This window comes from Sylvia atricapilla, chromosome 3, assembly GCF_009819655.1.
Source record: "Sylvia atricapilla isolate bSylAtr1 chromosome 3, bSylAtr1.pri, whole genome shotgun sequence".
In the NCBI taxonomy this organism is placed as follows: Eukaryota; Metazoa; Chordata; class Aves; order Passeriformes; family Sylviidae; genus Sylvia; species Sylvia atricapilla.
In genome coordinates, this window is record NC_089142.1 from 20,665,703 (window position 1) to 20,686,427 (window position 20,725).

The 20,725-nt window shown below is 42.8% G+C and overlaps 1 protein-coding gene across 1 annotated transcript; it reads left to right on the top strand.

The window, feature by feature from the left end:
* Positions 1 to 1,696: 1,696 nt before the first annotated feature.
* On the top strand, positions 1,697 to 20,231 carry KBTBD11 (kelch repeat and BTB domain containing 11). The gene is made up of 3 exons (XM_066314901.1): positions 1,697 to 1,795; positions 13,514 to 13,645; positions 14,086 to 20,231. Exon 3 carries the CDS (start codon positions 14,161 to 14,163, stop codon positions 15,931 to 15,933), a length of 1,773 nt encoding a protein of 590 aa, XP_066170998.1. The 5' UTR covers positions 1,697 to 1,795; positions 13,514 to 13,645; positions 14,086 to 14,160; the 3' UTR covers positions 15,934 to 20,231.
* The last annotated feature ends 494 nt before the right edge of the window (positions 20,232 to 20,725 follow it).

The following is a 20,725-nucleotide window of genomic DNA, read 5'->3' on the forward strand; positions in this document are numbered from 1 at the left end:
CTTTTATGTCTGGTGCTTTAAAGCATCAAAAAGCAGACTCCTAACCCTAGCTTACCCGTAGCATAGAAAATGATAGTATTAAATCTTATAGCCAACATTTTTCACCCCATCAGGAAAAAATAAAGCCCTCTAAAAATAATAATATTCTGTAAAGCTTTTCCACAGCAATTAAAGCAAACAATAGAAAACTGGAGCAAAAGCAAGGAAAAAAAAAAAAGTAGGGCAATAAAAAATGGAATAGCAATAAAATAGAACAATCCTTCTGTACGATCTGGGAAGCAGAATGGCTCTCTGTTTTCCAGGGACTTAAACATCTGTCTCATAAAAAGGAATAAAGTGGAATATTTGTGGAAAATAATAATTAAATTGTCACTAGTATTGACAAATCAGTATTTCCTCCCTTGTTTCATTATTTGGCCCATTCTACTTCTTCTGCTTCTCTTCCCAGGGCCCATCACACAGCACTTATTCACTTTTTAATTAGGACATCCAGTGCATGCCAGTGGGATGCTCTGGTCATCCACTGCTAATGGCACTGTCTGCTGAGAACCTGCCAAGAGCCAAGGACTGGTCCTGTGCCTGCCCCAGCTCCTCTGGCTCTGCAGGACTTGGTCCTGGCAGTGGTGCCACTTGGAAGCTGGAGTTTGCAGGACTGCACCTTGATAGTATCAAAAGGCTGAAATGTGTAATAGCTTGCTTTCTTCTATAAATGCCGTGTTTGTATCACTTTTTAATACAACAGATAGTCCAAAGAGGTGGACAGACTTGAAATGTCAATAAATATTAGAGCACCATTATTTGGCAGGAGCATTCAATGAAAGTCATTAACTGGCTTTACTGTGGTAAAGCAGGATTATAGTATTTAGGGCTGGCCTAGGTTACCATAGAGATGACGATGTGGTGAGACGACTGCGTCCAGATCCTACTTACCAGGGGTTTCAGCATCCTGTAGTATCCTGTTGCAAGAGGATATTAGGGGCAGCTGACTGCTAAAGAAGAGTATAATAAAACATGAAAGGAAATCCTGCAATTTCTTTAAGTTAGAATTAAACTTTTTTTTAATACTTTTTTTTTTCTTGGTGGGATCCTTTGTAGAATTTGCAGGGATATTTCTGTTTATTCCTACTGACATTTTACAGCATTGCAGTTGGGAGCCTGTTTCTTGCCTCTGAACAGAAGCAGAAAAGTCATTTTATACCACTTCACATCCCTGAAAATACCTATTTTAAAAATGAGCTCATTTTCATTGTATTTTATCTCATTACCCTTCTCAGGACATGACATTTTTACTCCTGGTGTTTTATTTTCCAGTGAAATTGTCATCATCTATTGTTTCTGCTTCATGTTTGGTCTCAGTGTTGTTTTGTCAGCGAGCAGGCATGATTAGTTCTTTTCACTGTAGAATTACTTTATAGCAGCTCAGGATTTGACAACCAGTTTAACCTGATGTGTGACTGAGCTCTCATTGAGCAGGAAGGGACCCTGCTCTTTCCCTAGCCTTAGCCATACATTCCTGCCCAATTCCCTGTGCCAGAACTCTTCACCATGTGACAACGCAGTGAATGGACAGAGATTTTTGCCTTCCTTCTGCAGTTAATTAAGCAGGCACTCGGTTTACACTGCAGATCTTGGCATTACAAGTGGGGCTAGTCCTTGTGAACAGTGTTTAAATCTGTGTGTAACTCTCTGCAGGATCAGGACCAATTGGTTGGCAATGCTGCACCCTTTTCTTCGTCCTAAAATGCTCCTTGGATTCTAACTGGCAGTCTTGGCTTCAGAAGGATTAGAAGACTGGGTCAGTATTGTGTATGGAGGATTGAGTGTTAATGCAAAAAAGAGCTGGCTGAGGTTTTTTTGTTCTGAACTACACATTAGGTACTTCACAGTTTCTTTCTTATACCTCATCAGTGAGGATGGCAGGAATTCATGATCGGTTAAGTCAGTTTATTTAATGCAAAACAAGCAGGAGAGAAAAATCCAGTGGTTCTACAGATCTTGCATGGTGTGTCAGGGGGAGACGAAAGATGTGTCACATAAATGCTTTTCAGGTGTGATGTTTCACAAGCTGCCATTGCTGTGCCTCTGGCTGAAGCAGACAGGTTGACAGCCTTTTTTAACTCACTCATGGAAACATGCCAGAAACCGCAGTCATTCTAATAACAAATCAACGTGTTGGTCAAGCACTGCTTCCATGCTGTTATGTTGTCCTGTCACAACATGATTTGCATTAAATGAAATTATTTTACATTTATGCATTCATAGATTAGCACAAGCTCTTTTTTGTTTTTCTGGACACTGACTCCTCCAGCAGTACTTAAGGAGCTAGGTAAGTTTTGGATCTCTAACTGCTGGGAAGGCTCTGCTGAACTTCTAAATATTTCAAACTATCAACCTGTCAGAGTATACAATAGTTTTGAGTTTTTTTCTTGGAAGCAGTTCTGCTTTTTTCCCTTTCGCCCTTTCTTGTAAGTAGATTGAAAAAACAGGCCCTGAGCTCTGAAAATGAACTATTATTTTCTGCAACCATATTTTAGGTGTTAGTAAGAAACTAAAAGCCAACCCTTTGCTATTGGAGTGGCATGGAACAACAAATGTTCTGATTCCATCACTCAAAGACAAATCTCTGCATGGGAGAGATTTTCTCTTTTCCTGTAGCTTCTTTCATCTTTCCTTTTACAGCAACTCCCTGCATTGCTTTAGTTCAAAAAAAAGCTACCGTTTACATTTATCTATACAGTTGTGGTGGATTGACCCTGGCTGGATGTCATGTGCTCTTATTACTCCTCAGCTGGACAGGGGAGAGAAAATAAAATGTAAGCCTTGTGGGTCAAGATAAGCACAGTGAGCTATCACTCGCCAGTTACTGTTGCGAGCAACAGAGCCGACTTACGGAATCAGAGTGGGATAACGAGAAATAAACAAAATCTTAAAAACATCTTTCCATCATACTTCTCTTTTCCCCAGGCTTAACTTACACTTGAATTCTTTACCTTTCCCCCTTCCCCAGTGGTACAGGGGGACATGGACTGGGCATTGTGGTCAGTTCATCACATGTTGTCTCTGTTGCTCCCTTCTCCTCACAATCTTCCCCCTGCTCCAGTAAGGGAGAAGGTTCTCCACAAAATCTCTAGCATAAGTCCTTCCCAGTGGGCTGCTGTTCTTCACAAACTGGTTCAGCAAGCGTCCCTCCATTTGGTACCGTCCTTCAGGAACAGAGTGCTCCAGCATGGCTACTCTGTGGGTCACAAGTTCTGCCTGCAAATCTGCTCCAATGTGGGCTTCCCCATAGGGCCATGGCATCCACAGCATCCACCTGTTTCAGTGTGGGATCCTCCACGTCTCTGCTCCACCATTAACCTCCATGGCCTGTAGAGGCACAACTGCCCCCACCACAGGCTGAACGGGAGTCTGCAGCATGGGCACCTCCTCCCTCTCCTTCTGCACTGACCTTGGAGCCTGCAGAGTTGTTTCTTTCACATGTTCTAAGTCCTGGTCTTGTTTGCCTGCAGTTTGCTCCTGCACAGAACTTTTTCCTTTTCTTAACTCTGTCATCCCAGAGGCACTACCACCATCACTGATGGGTTCTGCTTTGGCCAGTCTGTCCTGGAGCTGGCTGGCACTGGCTTTATCAGGCATGGGGAAGCTTTTGGCCTCTTCTCACAGAAGCCACCAATGAGGGGCAGCAGCTCTCCTGCTTCCAAAACCTTGCCATGCAAACCCAGTGCAACAGTGTAAGAAATCCAGATGCTCATGAAGTTAATGGGACTTTTCCTTGACTGCAGTGGAGTTGGGATTTAAAGTGATGTCAGACTCTGGCTTTGTCAACATTCTCTGTGATACTTAGGTGGCAGTTTCTAGTTGCAGGCTACTAGCACAAGCCTTGTTCTCTTCAAAGCATGGAAGTGATCAGGACCCAAACATACTCTTCGATAACAATTGATAACCAAGTTTTGAAGTTTTATTTCCACAGTAGATGCAGAAACAGTAAAAGCAAATGTCATTTGAGTGTACTGTAGTGTGAGCTTTGTGGAGTTTGTCAGTGCCACATGTCCCAAGAAGTTTTTAAAATTTGATATAGGAAAATGACGACAAAGACTGTCCATGTGCATTCATGCAATACAATTCACTGGTGCTGCTTCTTGTTGTCAGGATGAGGTCTGTACCACCCATTCTTTGTGATAGAAGACCTTTGAGACAGGCAAGAGAGTTGGAAGACTCTGTTAGTCCAATATCTGGACAGTATTTCTGCCAAGACATTTTGCAGCCTTATGGGAAATCAATACTTGGATTGTACCCCCAAAATCAGACAGCTTTTCACTTGACAGTGGCTGAAAGGCCTCAGTATTTGCTGTCAGGATATGTTGTTGTGTATCTAAAATCTTTCCAGTCAGAAACAACCAAAGTTTAGACTTGACTGAAATATCAAAATCTCTAAATGGTCAGAAACCACAAACCAGGGCCCCTGAATCTCAGCTGCTTCTCATACCTCCCAAATCATAACCATAAAACCAAACTTCTCTCTGTCTTGCATTCTGATGTAAAAGTCTTACTTCTTCTTCTGCATCCTGACTGTACAGCTCTGTCCAGATTGCAAACTAATAAATGCAAGGATAGCACTTTGACTGTTGAACATGTTGCATATTTAACTGCATGCATTAGCAACCCTTATTCTGTAGCACTTAAAAATGACAGGTTTGCATCATAAAGTAGTCAGATACACTACAGTCTTTACTTCTACTCTGTGTCAAAAAGTCCAAATGCAGATGGGACAGTCCTGTGATCATCATCACCATTCATGGTTCTATTGCCAGTCTGTATGTCTCCTCAGAAAGAGCAAGGATCATTTTGGGGAAGGATAATTCCAAAGTGAAAAGCAGCATGTACATTTCTTCAGGGTACTCAGGATGATCTATTTGACACCTGCTTTTCCATCAAGGCCGTTGGCCAAAACAGAGAAACCTAATAGACGTGGGATGAATGATCTGAGCAGAACAATGTTTTGACCTAATTCATCCAGAAGTTACTGGCTTGGTACAAGGAGTAAAATTCTTTGGCCTGTTCTTGCAGGAATAAGATTAAATTACCAGGCAATCTTTTTGTCCCTTTTAATTTAAACACCTGTCTGCCTTGTTCAGTGGAAAAAAACATTATAGTGGGAGATACTGAATTGCCTGCTCTAAATGCTTGATGTAAAAGTTGAGCTTAGTCAGAGAAATCAGTGCCAGAAAACCTTTGCCTGAGCACTCAGGCTCAGCATATGAAATTCACATTATAGTAAAAAATGCAGTGCATCCAAGACAGAAAGTGTCAGGCCATGAAAAGAAGTATTTTAATAGAAACTTACTTTATTTCTGTCTCAGAATGGTCAGCAAGTGTTAGCTTCTACTGATGTAAACAGCATGCATTACATTCAGTTTTCTCTTCTTTCCTTGTTTAGTTCCAATGATTACATAAAGTCATTTCATACATTGTTAAGCCCTCAGTTGCATCATTGCTGCTAAAAGCATTCCTACTGTTTGGTGAAATACTCTTGATAGTAAAGGCTTGCCACAGAAGTACCTATGACTGCAGCATGCATTTCTGCTTTGAGATCAGCAGAAGGGTTTTTCAATCCTAGCACAAGGCAGAATGGCTCAGATCTCCAGGCAATATAACTGAGCCCTGACCCACTAAAGGTAGTGGGAAGATGTAGGGAAACATCACTTTTGGCAGGGAGCAGAACACAGGATTCTTCTTCCTGACCCTCAAAAACATTTTTATTGTTTCTCTGAAAAGTAATACTGCTTTAGTCTCAAAGAGAGTAACCCTTCTTTTATAGATTTGATGGTTTGGGCACTTGGTTGATATTTGGGAGTTTTAGTCTTGTCAGGCAAAGGAAGGGGTAGTGACAAGGTTTTCCATGGAGCTTGGTGAGAGCTCGAATTATTTCACAGAAAGGCAAAGTATCAGCAAGAGTCAGTACTGCTATCTTTTAAACTAATTTAGGTTTATTTTGCAAAGGATTCTGGGCTGAGGCACCCAAAGCAAGAACTAAAGTCCCCTGACTGCACAAGTTAAGCACTTCATCACCATGATCTGTGGTATTTTCCTACTGGCTAGCCATTGGTAGCTGTCATGAGCTGATTTTGAGGATCCAAATCATTTGGCATCTAATTGTACCCACCCATGCATATGTGTGCAGAACCTGTGTGTATGCTCCAGATTCCATTCCAGGAGCTGGTTACAGGTAGATCAGCAGTGCTGTGCAGCTCAGACACACAGCATCTGTCTCTCTTACAGGAGAACTGGGAGGTGCATCCCACCCACAGATCAATTCTTTGTGGGAATATGGCCCTGTGTCTCTCCACCTTGGCCTGAGTTTCATGAAATCAGTAAAAGAAATCAAACTCCTGTGAGTCACCCAGTAGGTCACAGTAACAGGACCAACAGCAAGGTGTACCAGCAGCATTTCTGCCATGGCAGACAGAACTCTGTGCAAGTTAATTCCTTTCCTTCTTTCAGATTAGGGCTGTCATGCTGGAAGCTTTGCTCTGCTATCTGATCTGGCTGTCTCAGGTCTTACATCTTTGCTGCATTGGCAGCTGCCAGATAAACCTGCCCTCAAAGTCAGCCTTTGCCATGTTCAGCGCTGTGGCAGGTCTCTCTCTATTTGAATCCAAGGTCTGGGCAGAGACAATGTCTGCAGGAACCTGGAATTCTTCTTGAAATAAAACTACCTGTAATGTAATTTTTAGTTGCAGCTAGAATGACTGTAAACCTTAAGTCTGAAGAAGAATCTGGTCAAATAACCATATGTGATCTCCAAAAATGAGAAGGGTGCCATTCCCCATGTATCTAAAGGATCCCTGCCTTTCTTAACATAACTTACTTATTTTGTCAATAAATCAGTGAAATTGTTCAGTTTCTAAAAGTGAGGCTTTTTCTCTTCTAAAGTACCAGATCTAGAATTTGTCTGGGAAAAAGGGTATTTTCATTATTGCCTCCTCTAGAAGTTGTACTTTCTTTTCCTAGGTATAAGTCTCAGGAAAATGGGACTCTTTGCTTCCCTTTGAAGTCTGTTGTAACCTCTCACATTTGGTCTTTCTCAAGCACAGTGGTGACATATTTTGGCAGATTTCTGGTGCTTTGGGCTCTTCAAGCTGTATGTCCTTTCTATAATGATAAAATAGCAAAATCCAGTTTTATCTTAGAGCAAGAATTTAATTTTCTCCAAAAATGTTGCCGCATCTTCTGTATAAAATGCAGTACAGAGCAGGTGTGTTGGAAGTGATCTCATTTATGGAGATCAAGTGCTGTTCTGGAATGCAAAACCAAGCCTGACTCTACTTTGATTTTCAAAATCTGTTTAAACTAATTTGGTGGTTTGCTTGACTTGGCTTCTCAGTGGATATTCTCCTTCTTTGTTAGTACCAACATTTCCAAAGGGTTCATAGAGACTTTGAATCTGTTTGTAATTTGTTGACAATACAGTTAAACACTGAAAAGCATTTCTGCATTCAACATTACCACATTATGGTACATTATGGTACATTACACACTAATGCTTAAATGAGGCTTTTAATCATCACAATCATCACAAGCTGATGCTTTGCTTCTGGTCAGTGCTCCTGGTGTATGGCAGTTTCTAGAATTTAAGGTCAGAAAGGATTTCTAGATCAACTAGTCTGCTCCTGTCAAATTTTATTTACCCTTGCTTCCCAAGTGCCTTCCAGCAAGGCACATACTCAAGTTCCCTTTCATCACATCAGAAGAAGTATCTTCCCATGTCAGATGAAATGTCCCCCTAGACTAGCATCATGCCTCCTACATGAACCATAATCTAGTATTGACAGAAGTATGTGGCAGGATAAAAATGTGTATTTCTCCATGGGATTCTTCTGTGTCTTTGAATATTAACATCTTAACAGTTTTCATACTCAGGATCCTCCTAAGCTGAATGAGTAGCCTAAACCCTTTTTGGGTTTAGGCTATACTCTCTTTTTGGAGCCTAAACCCTTTTTGGGTTTTATTCTGTAGATTTCCTTGAGCCCATCCTTCACTCTCCCCATCAATTATGGTTAATTTTAATTAACCACAATCTGCTCTAGCAGTCCCTTCCCCCCCCCCCCCCCCCCCCTTCAGCAGCATAAATATTTTGCTTTGTTTACACTTACACTTGGTTTGCTTAGGGTTTCTTCACCAGCCTAAGAAAGCCTTCAGCATGCAGAATTTTCATGTGCCTACACTTGTGCACAGTCATCAAGACCCTGAGCAAACATACCAAGCCCTGAAGAAGTGTCAGCTCGGCATTTCTCAGGCTGACTAAGGCTTGCTGTACTAGTTCTCCAGGCTACTAGCACAGGCTGTGTTTTCTCTAAAGCCATGTGGCTGTTAGAGGCTGCCTAGGTTGGGTATCACTTTTTGGCTTGGGAGCTGGTGTGCAGCATGGAGACAGAGTAAGCCTTGGTTGCAAAATGCTGTTCTGAGTCTCTCACTGAAGTGGTTTTGGTTTTTTTTAATGTCTCTGAAATAATTTGGTATTCTTCTCTGTCTTCAGAGATTCTGAAATGCTACTTCCAAAGCATACAACCTGACCATGCATACCTCCATCCATTCAACCACCAAGTTTTATTGCAAACCTACGAATACTGTAGAGGAAAGGGAACATTTTCCCTGTGGGCACTCCGTATTTCTCAGTTCACCCATTCAAGGACTGCATTCATCCTTGTAGCTGTTTGCTGGGATGTTTGGTACTGCTGTCAATTTAATGTAGTGTTAGCTGTGCCTAGATATGATGAAAGCAACCAAACTTTAATTTATCACAGACATGACCACATGCTCTCATATCTGGAAGTGAGGCTGTGAGCCCATGTGTAGAATTAGCAGGAGTTTTGCATAAAAAGTTTTGTTAAATACAGTATGGTGTTACCATGCCATACTTTTCTCTTGACCCATAGTGCATTAGTGATGACACCACATCAGCCCTGGAATTTTTCCCAAAGGTACTGTAATCACTCAAAACTTGTTTCTGACTGGTGGTGTTTTTTTCTTGTTGTGTTTTTTTTTTTTGTGTTAGACTTTTTTTACTCCAATGGATATTGGAGAGAACTTGCACTTAATCTTTGCTAGATTTTGCTTTTGTAGGAGTGTTATTTCCTTTTTGCTGTGAGAACTCCTGAGAGACACTACTCCTCCCTAACTATTTATGAAGAGTCTAAACTGGAAGGAACTCAAAAAGATAGTTTCCTTTTTAAAGAATGTTTGTCTCTATGGATATTACTGTTAGGAAACCTTTTTCCCTGGTCATGATGACTGTTTAGAACTTGTATATTTTTAGTATAGATTTGTTATCTATAATACCAGTTTAATCAGGCTTTTGATAATATTTTTTTTTGTTACTTGTTTCCTCTCTTCATTTCCTCTCTTCCTCCCTGCCGAGACACACACTGCTTTTTCTTCCTCTGAGCTTCTGATGGGGACCTGCTGTCCACATGTTTCTTGTGTGGTCTGTAGTCATAAGTTGCAATTCTTAAATGTTTATTTTTCTTTGTGGTTTCATGAAAATGTTGTAGTTATGAGATAAAAACCAATTCATACCTCCATTACGTATTGTCAAAAAATTACACCTTGAGAGGTTAAAATTTGCATCCACACTTGAGTATGAAGGCATACTATAAAAGCCATATATCCAAGCAGGCAGGGCAAGACACTAGTATTGTATCATGCCTAACTTTAAAAAAGAGAATGAAAAAGCATTATTCTTCCTGCTGTTTTTCTTGAGGTGGCACACTGAGAGACAGTTGTACTTTTTTCTTACAAACAGGAGGTTAATGAGGTGGTTAAGATGTAGAGTTTAAATCTGTAATAACATCCAAGCAGTGCAGAGAAAATTTCAGAGAAATGGCATCTTTATGCTCCAAATGTTTTTTCCCTATCTACAAAGAGAACTTTTTTGCTCCAAAATTCACAGATCTACTCAGTGACCAGGAGTGTTACAGACTGTGTTTATAACTATGCAAAGTACTCTACACTTGACTCTGCCTACAGTTCACCCTGGCCGGTTCTACTTTAAGTCATTGTTTAGTTTTTAAAATAAATATAAGAGATGTTTTTTCTTCTTTGATGATCCTGCCTCTTTGGACGCCTTACACATCTCAATCAGATGACACCCCTATCCGAAGGGACTTGTCTACTGAAGTAAGAATTTGGCAGTCCAAGTTTTTATAAAAGCATTTTTTCTGCATTAAGGTGGAGCAGAATGGCATTCTGTCATTTCTGAACTGGTAAGTCTCCTAAGGAGGATAGCCTGCTTATATAAATTAGAGTTGCTTATGGTAGGGGAAAGCACTGCTTTTATTTACCATGAGACTGAGTCAGAGCCGTTTCCATTTGTGAACGGAGTGAAGTAACCCAATTCCTCCCACATGCACGTATTCCCTGGAGAAAGTGGGTCTTGCTAGAGGAGGTGGTTTGGATCAAAGGCTATTGGCATAGCACAAAAAAAACCCGAGGAGAGAACAATTCAGTACAAGGGTTTAATTGGATTTTATCAGAAGGAGTGCCAAATGAATGCAATGCCAGGAAACTTTACCTGCAGCTTTTCATTACAGTTTCTCTGTCAGGAAAACTGTGCCTTCTTATCTATGCTGTTACTTGAGCAGCATCTCACAGCATTTGAGGTTGGGGCCACACATTCAGGATATTGTGTGTCATTGCCGAGTCTGTAAATACAGTTCATGTTTGTTGGCAACTCCTCTGTCCATTAACATTACATCATCCCGAGACCAAACCCATGATAATGAAAACATTTTCAGACCAAGTAAGTCAGCTTCTGACTTAAAAGTCCCCAGCATAAAAGGTGATCTCAGTCCATAGAGTACCATGTACTCTCAATGCTTCCTTTTCCAGTACCTATCCTGTTTGTGAGTTTTGAAAAAATGTTAAAACCAAATTTATTTTAAGCCAGATGAGATCGTCAGTTGGTCAGATTCTTCTGAATCATCACAGCTGTCAAGCATCTTGTGCAATTCTGTACTTTTTGAATATTCTGTGTTGCCAGAACAGCAGTGTACAACTCTTTGATCACTGTAGATAAGAAAAGAATGGAGAAGGCCATTTCAGTATCCTCCTGTTTCATACTAAATCTATGACCTTTTAACTCAGATCAGTCCTGTTGCTCAGTAATGGAAAGGTTCCACAACTTCTCTGAATTGTTTTTTCAGCTTCATCTTTGTTTAATTCTTGTATTTTGCTTTCATCTGGACAGAAGTGCTGAGATTGCTGCAGTGGTCAGTGTCAAGATTGCTGCAATGGTCAATGCCGTCATGGTCATTGCTGTCATTGACAAAATCTTCCAGACCCTCTTTCAGCTTTTGTATGTCTTCAGCTTTCCCATAAAGTTCCTTGTTGCCTCAATTGCATGTGGTACTTTAAGTCCTTCTCGTGCTCAGCATGAAATTCAGCATATTCTCGGTGATTAGCTTTGGATATACCAGAGGATAATTTTCTTCAGAATTCTGCTGCTTGCCATTAGCAAGCAATGCCATCAGTCCTTCATTCTCCTTGTGATTCCTCAGGGGAATTGCAGTGGGTTAACAGAGGTGTTTGTTACAAGCTTCTTTCTCAATAACATCTCAAATGTGTCAAATCAAACTTCTGAACCAAGCAGATATTTGAATATGGAAAAAGGTATGATTACTGTGCTTGAGGAGGATCTCATCCTTTTTTTTTTTCTTTTTCCCGTTAGAGAGTTGAGAAAGTTGAAAAGGTAAGTTTTTCTGGTTATAGTTTGAACTACTTCGAATATTCTAATGTTCTAGATTTTCCAATGAAATTAGTTAGATTTTCCTTTGGGACATAATACAAGAAATACATTTCACCATAGAGAGATATTACTGGTATAGAGTTGCTGGTTTTGACTTCTCACATTTAAACACCCATACTTGTAACTTTTGGTAGCATTCTCTTTCAGTCTTCTTTTATAATTGCACTTGCAAAATCAAGCCATAGACCAAGAGCTTGAAACTATCTGAAGCTACTCAATCCTTCTTGTAGGGGTGGTACTACAAAAGTAGAAGTTAGGAGAAGTGGTGTCAGAAGTGAGGTGTGTCAAGGAATGGCCAGAATATTGTCACTTACAGTAGTTGCTCTGTGTACTGTTAGGACTCGATGAAAACATCATCACATCAACAGGCATGTCGATGAGATTAATGAGTCAATACATCTTCCATAGACACACCGAGTGTGCACACAGATCACTGCATTTTTAAGTTAAAACCACAGAAAACTCCGGAAAACTTGACCTACAGAGTTTGGGTTTGGACAGCAGGAAGTCTGCCAGCTAAGGCTAGCCAAAGTTCATACAGTCATAGAAAGTTCCTAAGTGCCAGATTTTTAAACACTCAGATGAGGAATACAAAGTTTGTGAAATCTGTTCATTCTCCCAAATTTTAAAATGCTGTTGTTATGGTCTGAAAGTCTCCAATACCTAGAAATCAAACCTTAGCATTGGTTCAGCCTAACTGGATGATCAAATTTAGTAGAAAGTCCTTTACCAGGCAAGTGCACAAAATAAAAAGCCATGAGGGAAGACTGATGCTACCATTTAAGTAAAGTTTGCATTGCAGGTATGGCTTCTAGATTCCCAGTCTGTGTCAGAGGTTTCCAGACAATGTCACTTACCAATTATGCTTTCAATAAAAAAAAAAAAAAAAAAAAAAAAAAAAAAAAAAAAAAAAAAAAATAGAAGTGAGATCTTCCTAATGCTAATTTAACAGGGTAAATGAATCATGTCTGCTGAAAGGAAGCCACAGTGCATATTTTACATAGAAATGAGTGTTCCTTGAGGACTGTGAAAAACTGACAGAGGGGATTTTAATGGAAATTAATAACCTCATTAAAAAATAGAATCAGGGCTGCAGATACTTATTAAATTATATTAAGTACATTTAGACAATTTTTATGCATCACTCATCAAAACTTAAACCAAGTTTTGATGCTTGGTTCCAAGTCTGGGAAATTCAGAAACAAACATGAGGCAAAGAAATGGCACTTCGTTAAATTCTAAAAACTATATTTGTGAACTGAAGGTACAACTGAGTGGTGATTGTGCTGACAGGGACTAACGTAGTTAGAGTTATGCCCTCCCTGTATCCTGCCTTTTCCCACAAAAGACTTCTTGTTCTAATTATCTATTGTGATTTTTTTCTTGCTTCTACTTTGTATTAACAGAAGCTATAAATCTTTGAATAAAGACATGAAGCAATCTTTATGAAGTCTGATTAACACCTTGCTAATGCTTTACAGCTACATACGCTGCTACACAAATGTGAGATTGCTCTTGTCCCAAGTACAGAAAATATACTTTCATGTGTTTCATAAACACTTAGGAATATTAGCATACTTGCGGTGTCTTTAAGATACTCTAGGTATATTACTAAAGGAGACATAACTTCAACACTCCCAAACTTCTGACTAAACAGAGAATATATCGATTTAAAAAATAATAATCTTTTTTACGCTTTGTTTTAAACAGGGAAAATGCATATGAGGAGCACTGATGTGAAGAAAACTTCCCGAAGGTCATGCAAAGGCACACTTGGCTAGTGGGGAATCGCCTTCCAGAATAGACTGCAGCCTCAGCCTTCCAGTGAAATAGTTGCACAAGGTGAATATATATTATGATAGTACTCCTAAGTGTCTGCCGTTGAAGCAGATTTTTGCTCATCACCCAGCGCAGTGTAGGGACCAGTTGTCATGATAAGGACTGCAGTGCCTGCATACTGCCTAAAATTTCTGCAGAGCAACGGGGAAAACCAAAATTGCTTTTCAGGCTGTTGAGGCGCTCGTCGGGGCGATCCCGTGTCGCACCAAAAGAGCTCAGGTTTTCGGGGGCTGAGCTAGCGCAGTTAGCCGCGGGGGCGGCGGCGCCGCAGGGTGGATCTCCCAGGGAAAGGAGAAGCGGCGGTTTAGCCCCGGAAACTAGAGACCGGCCCCGCCTGCGAGAGCGGCGGCCCCGAATACTAACCCTGACAGGCGCGGGGGGAAGCAGCCGCGGGGGAGCGGAGGAAGGCGCGGATGCTGAGCGCTGTTGGCTCTGTCCCGCAGGTGATGGCCGCGCCGCGGCGGCCGGCAGCGCTCCGCACGGACCAGGCGCGGCGCCGGCGCAGGTAGCGCGGCTCCATGGAGGGCAGCGGCGCGGGCCCGGAGGAGGAGGAGAGCGGGGCCGCGAACGGCGCTCCCCCGCCGCCGCCGCCGCCCACGCCGGCCGCCCCCTGCGGCTTCAGCTCCTCCCTCTGCTTCAGCGCCGCCGCTGCCGAGCCGCAGCCGCCCGCCGCCGGCGGCCGGGTGGTGCAGAGCCAGTGGGAGATCAACAACGCCGCCTGCCAGCCGGAGGAGGAGGATGAGGAGGTGGTGGGGCCGCGGGACCGGCCGCCGGAGGAGCCCGACCTGGTGATCGAGGTGTCGGGCCGCCGCATTCGGGCGCACAAGTCGGTGCTGGCGGCCAAGAGTGACTATTTTCGTGCCCGCGCCTCACGGGACGTCCTGCGGGTGAAAGGGGTGAGCTACGGGGCGCTGCGGCTGCTCATCGACTACGTGTACACGGCCCGCATGGGCGAGGTGAGGCACGACAACCTGGCGGAGGTGGTGAGCGGCGCCCGCGTCCTCCAGATGCCCTGTGCCCTGCACTGTGCCGCCGAGGCCATGCGCGCCCAGCTCTGCCTCGGCAACTGCTACCAGCTCCTCTGCCTGGCCAAGAAGCAGCGGCTGGCGGAGCTGCGGGAGGCTGCCTATCGCTTCATGAGCGACCATTACCTGGAGGTGCTGCGGGAGCCCAGCGTTTACGGCCGCCTCAGTGGCGCTGAGCGGGACCTCATCCTGCAGCAGCGCATGGATGCCGGCCGGCCCTGCTTGCTGGTGGCCGAGGTCAGCGACGCCTTCGAGCGGCCGGGTGGTGGCAGCCGGCCACAGAGCCGCGAGAGCAGTCGGCCACAGAGTCCCTCCTCCGTGGTGTCGCTGGAGGAGAGTGGCTCCCTCATTCATTGCTACCAGGAGGCCAGCGGCGAGTGGAGGGTGCTGACGCGCCTGCCCGATGAGGCCAATGCCAAGGGCTGCGCCATGTGTGTCCTCCACAACTACCTCTTCCTAGCAGGGGGCATTGTGACAGGGCCGGTGGGCAGCGAACCCAGGGCCCGCCTTTCCGACAAGGTCTTCTGCTACAATCCCCTGACTGACACCTGGAGCCAGGTGCGGCCTCTGGCTCAGCCCCGCTCGCAGCTCAAGCTGCTGGCCCTGGATGGTTACCTCTATGCCGTGGGGGGCGAGTGCCTCTTCACTGTGGAAAGGTATGACCCGCGGGCCGACCGCTGGAGCCCTGTGGCACCTCTGCCCAAGGGTGCCTTCGCTGTGGCTCACGAGGCCACCACTTGCAACGGGGAGATCTATGTGTCAGGAGGTTCCCTCTTCTACCGCCTCCTCAAATATGACCCCAAGCGTGACGAGTGGCAGGAGTGCCCTTACAACAGCAGCCGCCGGCGCTCTGCTGACATGGTGGCCTTCAAGAGCTTCATCTACCGCTTTGATGTGAGCAGTGGCCGTGGTGGGGAGCAGGGCCCAGGTGGCGGGACGAGCGGTGGTGTTGAAGTTTTCCGGTACAACACAGTGGCCAAGTGCTGGAGCCAGTGCGCCAGCCTGCGGCCCAGCGGCGGCCCCATCCAGCCCTTCCGCTGCGCCCCCTTGGGCAACACCATCTACTGCGTCAACCGGACCGGCACCCTTCGCTTCAGCCTGGCCCAGGACGGGGAGGTGGAAGCAGATGGTGGGCTCAAGGGCACCTTTGATGGGGAGCTGCTTAAAGCTCCCTTGGACGTCAAGGGTGTCCTCCTACCCTTTGTGCTTATCCTGCCTGAGAGGCTGGACAAAACAGGGGACCAGGAGGGCTCCCTCCCACTGTAAGGTGGCCAGCCTGGCTCTGGCTGCCGGAGAGGGGAGTTGGGTTGCAGATCTGCAAACTCCCGTCTGCAGAGGGGAACTGTGTGTTGAGTCTGCAGAGAAAAGGGACTTCCCCTTTCCTCATCTCTCAAGATGTTGAGCTGGTTTTAACTCAGTTGTAACTCTTCTCATGTTTGCTGTGCTTTGTGTGAAAAGCCAAGCACACAAAAGTGAAAGCTGCTATAAAGGATAATCTTTGGATTATGTTTGTGCCAATCCCCAATCTGAGAAAAACGTTCTTACACCTGGATTTCTAAAATATTCTCGACAACAGTGTCACAGTGGGACGTTAGTGTTGGTTGTGTGTTTACACAGAGTTGCAATCTGGGCTGGAGCCTTTTCTGTCATTTGTCGGTTTTTTCCCCTCTGGGATGATACTGAGGGATAAATATTGCTAGCAACATAGTTTAGCTGCATTTGTTTTCATGTTAAACCAACTATTTCCTGTGTTTAAAAAGTATAGGAAGAACATCTCCATCATAGCCTTTCGTTTCTGGTGCAATAGATGGTTTAAGGAAGCTGTGGCACTGTATTAGTCCCAGGAATTTCAACCGCAGATGATTTAACAGATACCAAACTTAATGTTTTAAGTAACACAAATGTGTGCCACATGTTTTACTTGGAATGCAAAGGAAAAAAAAAGGTCAAGTTACCTTTTTAAAATGTGGCATTTTATCGTAGATACAAAATGTTGATATGTTCTTTATTTGAAAAAGGCAATGGTTTCCGTAGGAAAAGATACAGTTTTAGAACTTTTTTTTGGTCAGAGATTTTAAATTAAAAATGAACTGAAGCTGTTCAGACTGCAACCAGTTGACATGACCATGTATGCTACTAGAGATGGGGAAAAACTTTGTACTTCATATGCTCTTTAATTGACTGCAGGTCAAGGAAGGTAATCTAAACCAACCTGTGGCAAAAGGCCTTTCCCACTTATTTCAAGACCATCAAAAGGGAACATGGAAAATAGGAATGTGCTACACATGTTGATTATATTGTGCACTAGCATGACGTTACTTCCCTGTCTTTTGATTGAGAGACTGCTTTATTTATTTTGAACTAATGATTGCTGTAATCAATAAGTCCTTGTTAATTGCAGTACGTGCTGATGGCATATGCTGTCGTTGTGATTCTGAATGCCCAAGAGTGCTGTTTGTGGGGCAGCAACCAAATGAGGCAAAACCATATAAAACTTCTTCTGGCCTGTGGAAAGTTGGAGCACACTGTTTTTTTGGAGCACAATGTTTGTCATGTTACTCAGAACTGGAAAACATAAAATGTCTGCACAGACAGACTGTATTGGAAAGGGCACATGCATTTATTTTATACCTTTTATATTTTAAAAAAATCAATAGGCAAGGCAATGCTTTAGCTTTATGGTAAATCACTGAGAAACCTTTTCTGAACAAAGAACCTGTGTTTTTGCTGGTACATTGCTGTATATTCAGCATGGAACTCTCATGAACTGTGGAAGAGAATTGTTTATAATCAAAGCTCTAGTATAGATTCATATTTTAGAAAGACATAGGGATCTTGCATCAAGAAAAGCAGATCTTTTTATGTTTTATTAAGATGTTTTTGTTAAACAGGACTTTAACATTCTTACATATAATTGCTAGTTCCAAAGGAAGGCAGCAGGCTCTGTCCTACGAGACACCATCTGTACAAAGGAGAATAGTGAACTTCATAGATACTTTTTTCCCTCACTTTAATGTTTGGAGGTTTTTTTCTTCTTTTTTGTTGCACACGGTTTTAATGCAGCTAATCTGGTTAATAATTTTATAGAAAACAGTGGTCCAGTCCTAGAAGTTCTTAGCTGAGAGAGGCTGTTCTCTAGTGAACTAATTAAAGCATCAGCCAGGCAGGAGCTGTAGCCTGCAGAGTGTGACATTTATCTAAGCCTCAGTACAGGTTGGTGCAGTGGAATTTAACATCCTTCACAGAATATTTGATTTAATTCTCGGATGAGAATCCTTGGAAATATTGACTCTAAATTAAATTACAGCACTGTAGCTTGAGCAGGAAAGAAGAATTACATGTTTGCTTTCAGCATAATTTTTATGTTAACTCTAGGAGGTATTTCAAGCTGTGTAGTGCAACACTTAGGTGCATACTTAAACTAGAGATGTCAGTGCTAGGCCAGATTTTGAAATAGTAGCATCACCAGGAGCACAGACAAGGAAACATCTGTTTTATCTTGCAATACAACACACTTTCATAGTTCAAAGACTTACATAGTATAGTTCTTATACTACAGCGTAGTGAGGTATCAAGCCAGGTTTTGCATTCCTTTTAATTAAGCACTTCCATTCTGCTAATGCATGAAGATGCTTCTTAATGAGTTTTGGGAAGTTTCCATGATTTAAGACCTGACAATAGTCCACAGACTTTTGGGATAGAATGAACCATATCCTTTCTTCCAATATTTATTGCTGTCCACTATGAAGAAATACATTTGGAAGTTCTACAGTAATAAGTGTTCAACAAATCTGCAGTGGTTTGTGTTTTTGCTAGCTCCTATTTTTAAAAGAAGTTGAATCAAGTGCTTACCTGCTTTCACTGTTTACACAGTGTCAGTGGGGAGCGTCTGGGCTTCATTAGTAGCTGTCTATCAAACCTGTTTCCTTTGTACACTGCATAGTCACAGCCTGTGATTAACAACAGAGGCGTGTTTCTAGCCAGATTTCCTACTCTGTGGCCTCTGTTTCCTCCCTGGTAGGCCTGAGGCAGGTTTGCTGAGAATTGTTTTTTCCCCCAATTATATCTTCACAAAGAAATGCCCCCCACCAAACTTGGGTACTAAAACCAGAATTTAGATAGTCTTCAGGCACTTAAAGACTGAAATTGTCCTTCCAGAACCCTACAGTTTTGCTTAAGCTTAGCAACAACTGTCTCTGACATGTGGAGCTGCTGAGCAGTTCCCCTCCACCCATTTGGAACTGCTCAGAGCAGTTCCATACCTACCTACCAAGTAGGGTATCCAGAAACCACTGATGTAATAGGGTTTAATCTAGGTACAAACCAAAGGGCCAGGCCACCCTCAAGTTGTGTTTGCATATGTTTTGTTTTTAAAACAGCCATTTTATCTAGAGTAGCCTGAAGTGTACCATATTTGCATGGGAACAGGGAGATCTGTGTGTGCTTTCTTAGGCTGCAAGCAGTCCACAACTCCCACCCTCTTGTTGTCAGTGGACTAAAGGAACTCTTGGAGCTAGTTCATGATCTCTAAATATTTATGCATTTTGCATTGTGTGTTAATTGGCTAAAAGTCTTACAAATCATCAAGGTATTCATCCTCACTAAGTGATCTGACACAGTCTGCTCTGCTGTCTTTCTACCTCCCGTATCTGACAGTTCTCTTGTTTTAATGGGACATCCAGGAGATAGTTGCCCTGATCTTTCAGGGGGTAATTTTTCCTCGATCGACTACTCCTGTTTTCAGGGTTGTCTGCTAGAGAATTTAGGCTTGAATTCCCCTAAACTGAGTGAGGACTGAACTGGGGTCTTGCACTGTGTGTTTGTGCGTGCACGCCTGTGCTCTCAAATCTCCATGGCTCTTCAGGAGTACATTGGGGCCGCCTCCTGTGGCTCTTTCTCAGGGGTGAGCTTCATGCAAATCCTCCAAAAGCACACAGAGGCTCCTGTACATTGAGTTCTGGATAGATTCCAGGCCCCACCTCCTGGATGGATAATTCAGCATAGATTGAGTACAAGTTGCTACAATGGGGCAAGTTTTCTTTGGAAGGCTTTTGCAGACAGACTCTGTGTTTTGGGTTACCAGTCTGAGGTGAGCTACTCCATGCACTGTACTGGGAGGCCAAACAGATAATTTGGATTCTTCTCAGGGGTACCACCTTAATAACGAGGCATTGCAGTACCTAACAATGAAATGCCTAAAGCCTTAATTGAATCTAAAACTAAATCCTGATTTCAATAAAGAAATGCTATTAAAAGATGAAACTTTACTGTTTCTATCTATTAACTGGTTCCGTAAAATAGAAATCTTAATTGCATCAAAAGCATGTGTACAAATTCTGTTTACAGTTGAAACTAAGTGAAAAAAATAATTGGCAAAAGAATAACCCTGTTTGATCAAAACTTGTACTGTTAAGCAACATGGGGAGGATGTTAATCATGCCCTAGTAAAGACTGAAATTGTGCAGTCACTAATGTAAATTCTGTCCACAGAAAGATTCTTTGTAAATAAATACCTGGTAAAATTTAAAATTATAAAAGAATAAATTACTCACATGAAAGCCATACCTCTCCTGTGCTGTTTGATTGGCTCTCAGAGTGCTGTATCCCAATTACCACTATTCATGAGTGGCTATTGCTTTTCCTGATTTACATCGTGTATTCTGTCGACTGCTCCGTAGATGGGTTAACCTTCATTATCACAAAGCTTAGCAGGGTGCTGGTGCTTTGTGTCTGGACCGATATGTAATGTTTTCTCCTGGAATGAATCCAGATCTAGACAGGATCCTATCCTCGGGCTTTTTTGTTTTTTTTTTTCCCCAGTAGCATTGCTCCTGGGTAACTTAAGAAAACACAAGAAGAGGAAATTGTAGTAATGTTGAGCAGTCATATAAAAAAGCATTTTATAAATCTCTCCTTTTTTCTGCTGTTATTTTGCACACCAGATTGGCACTGGTTTAACAGAACAGCTCTGTTTGGTTATTACCAATAGTACGAGTCTGAGTACTATTATAGTAAAGTATGTTTTTACCTATTTGCTGTCTCAGCTCCTGCTCTGGGG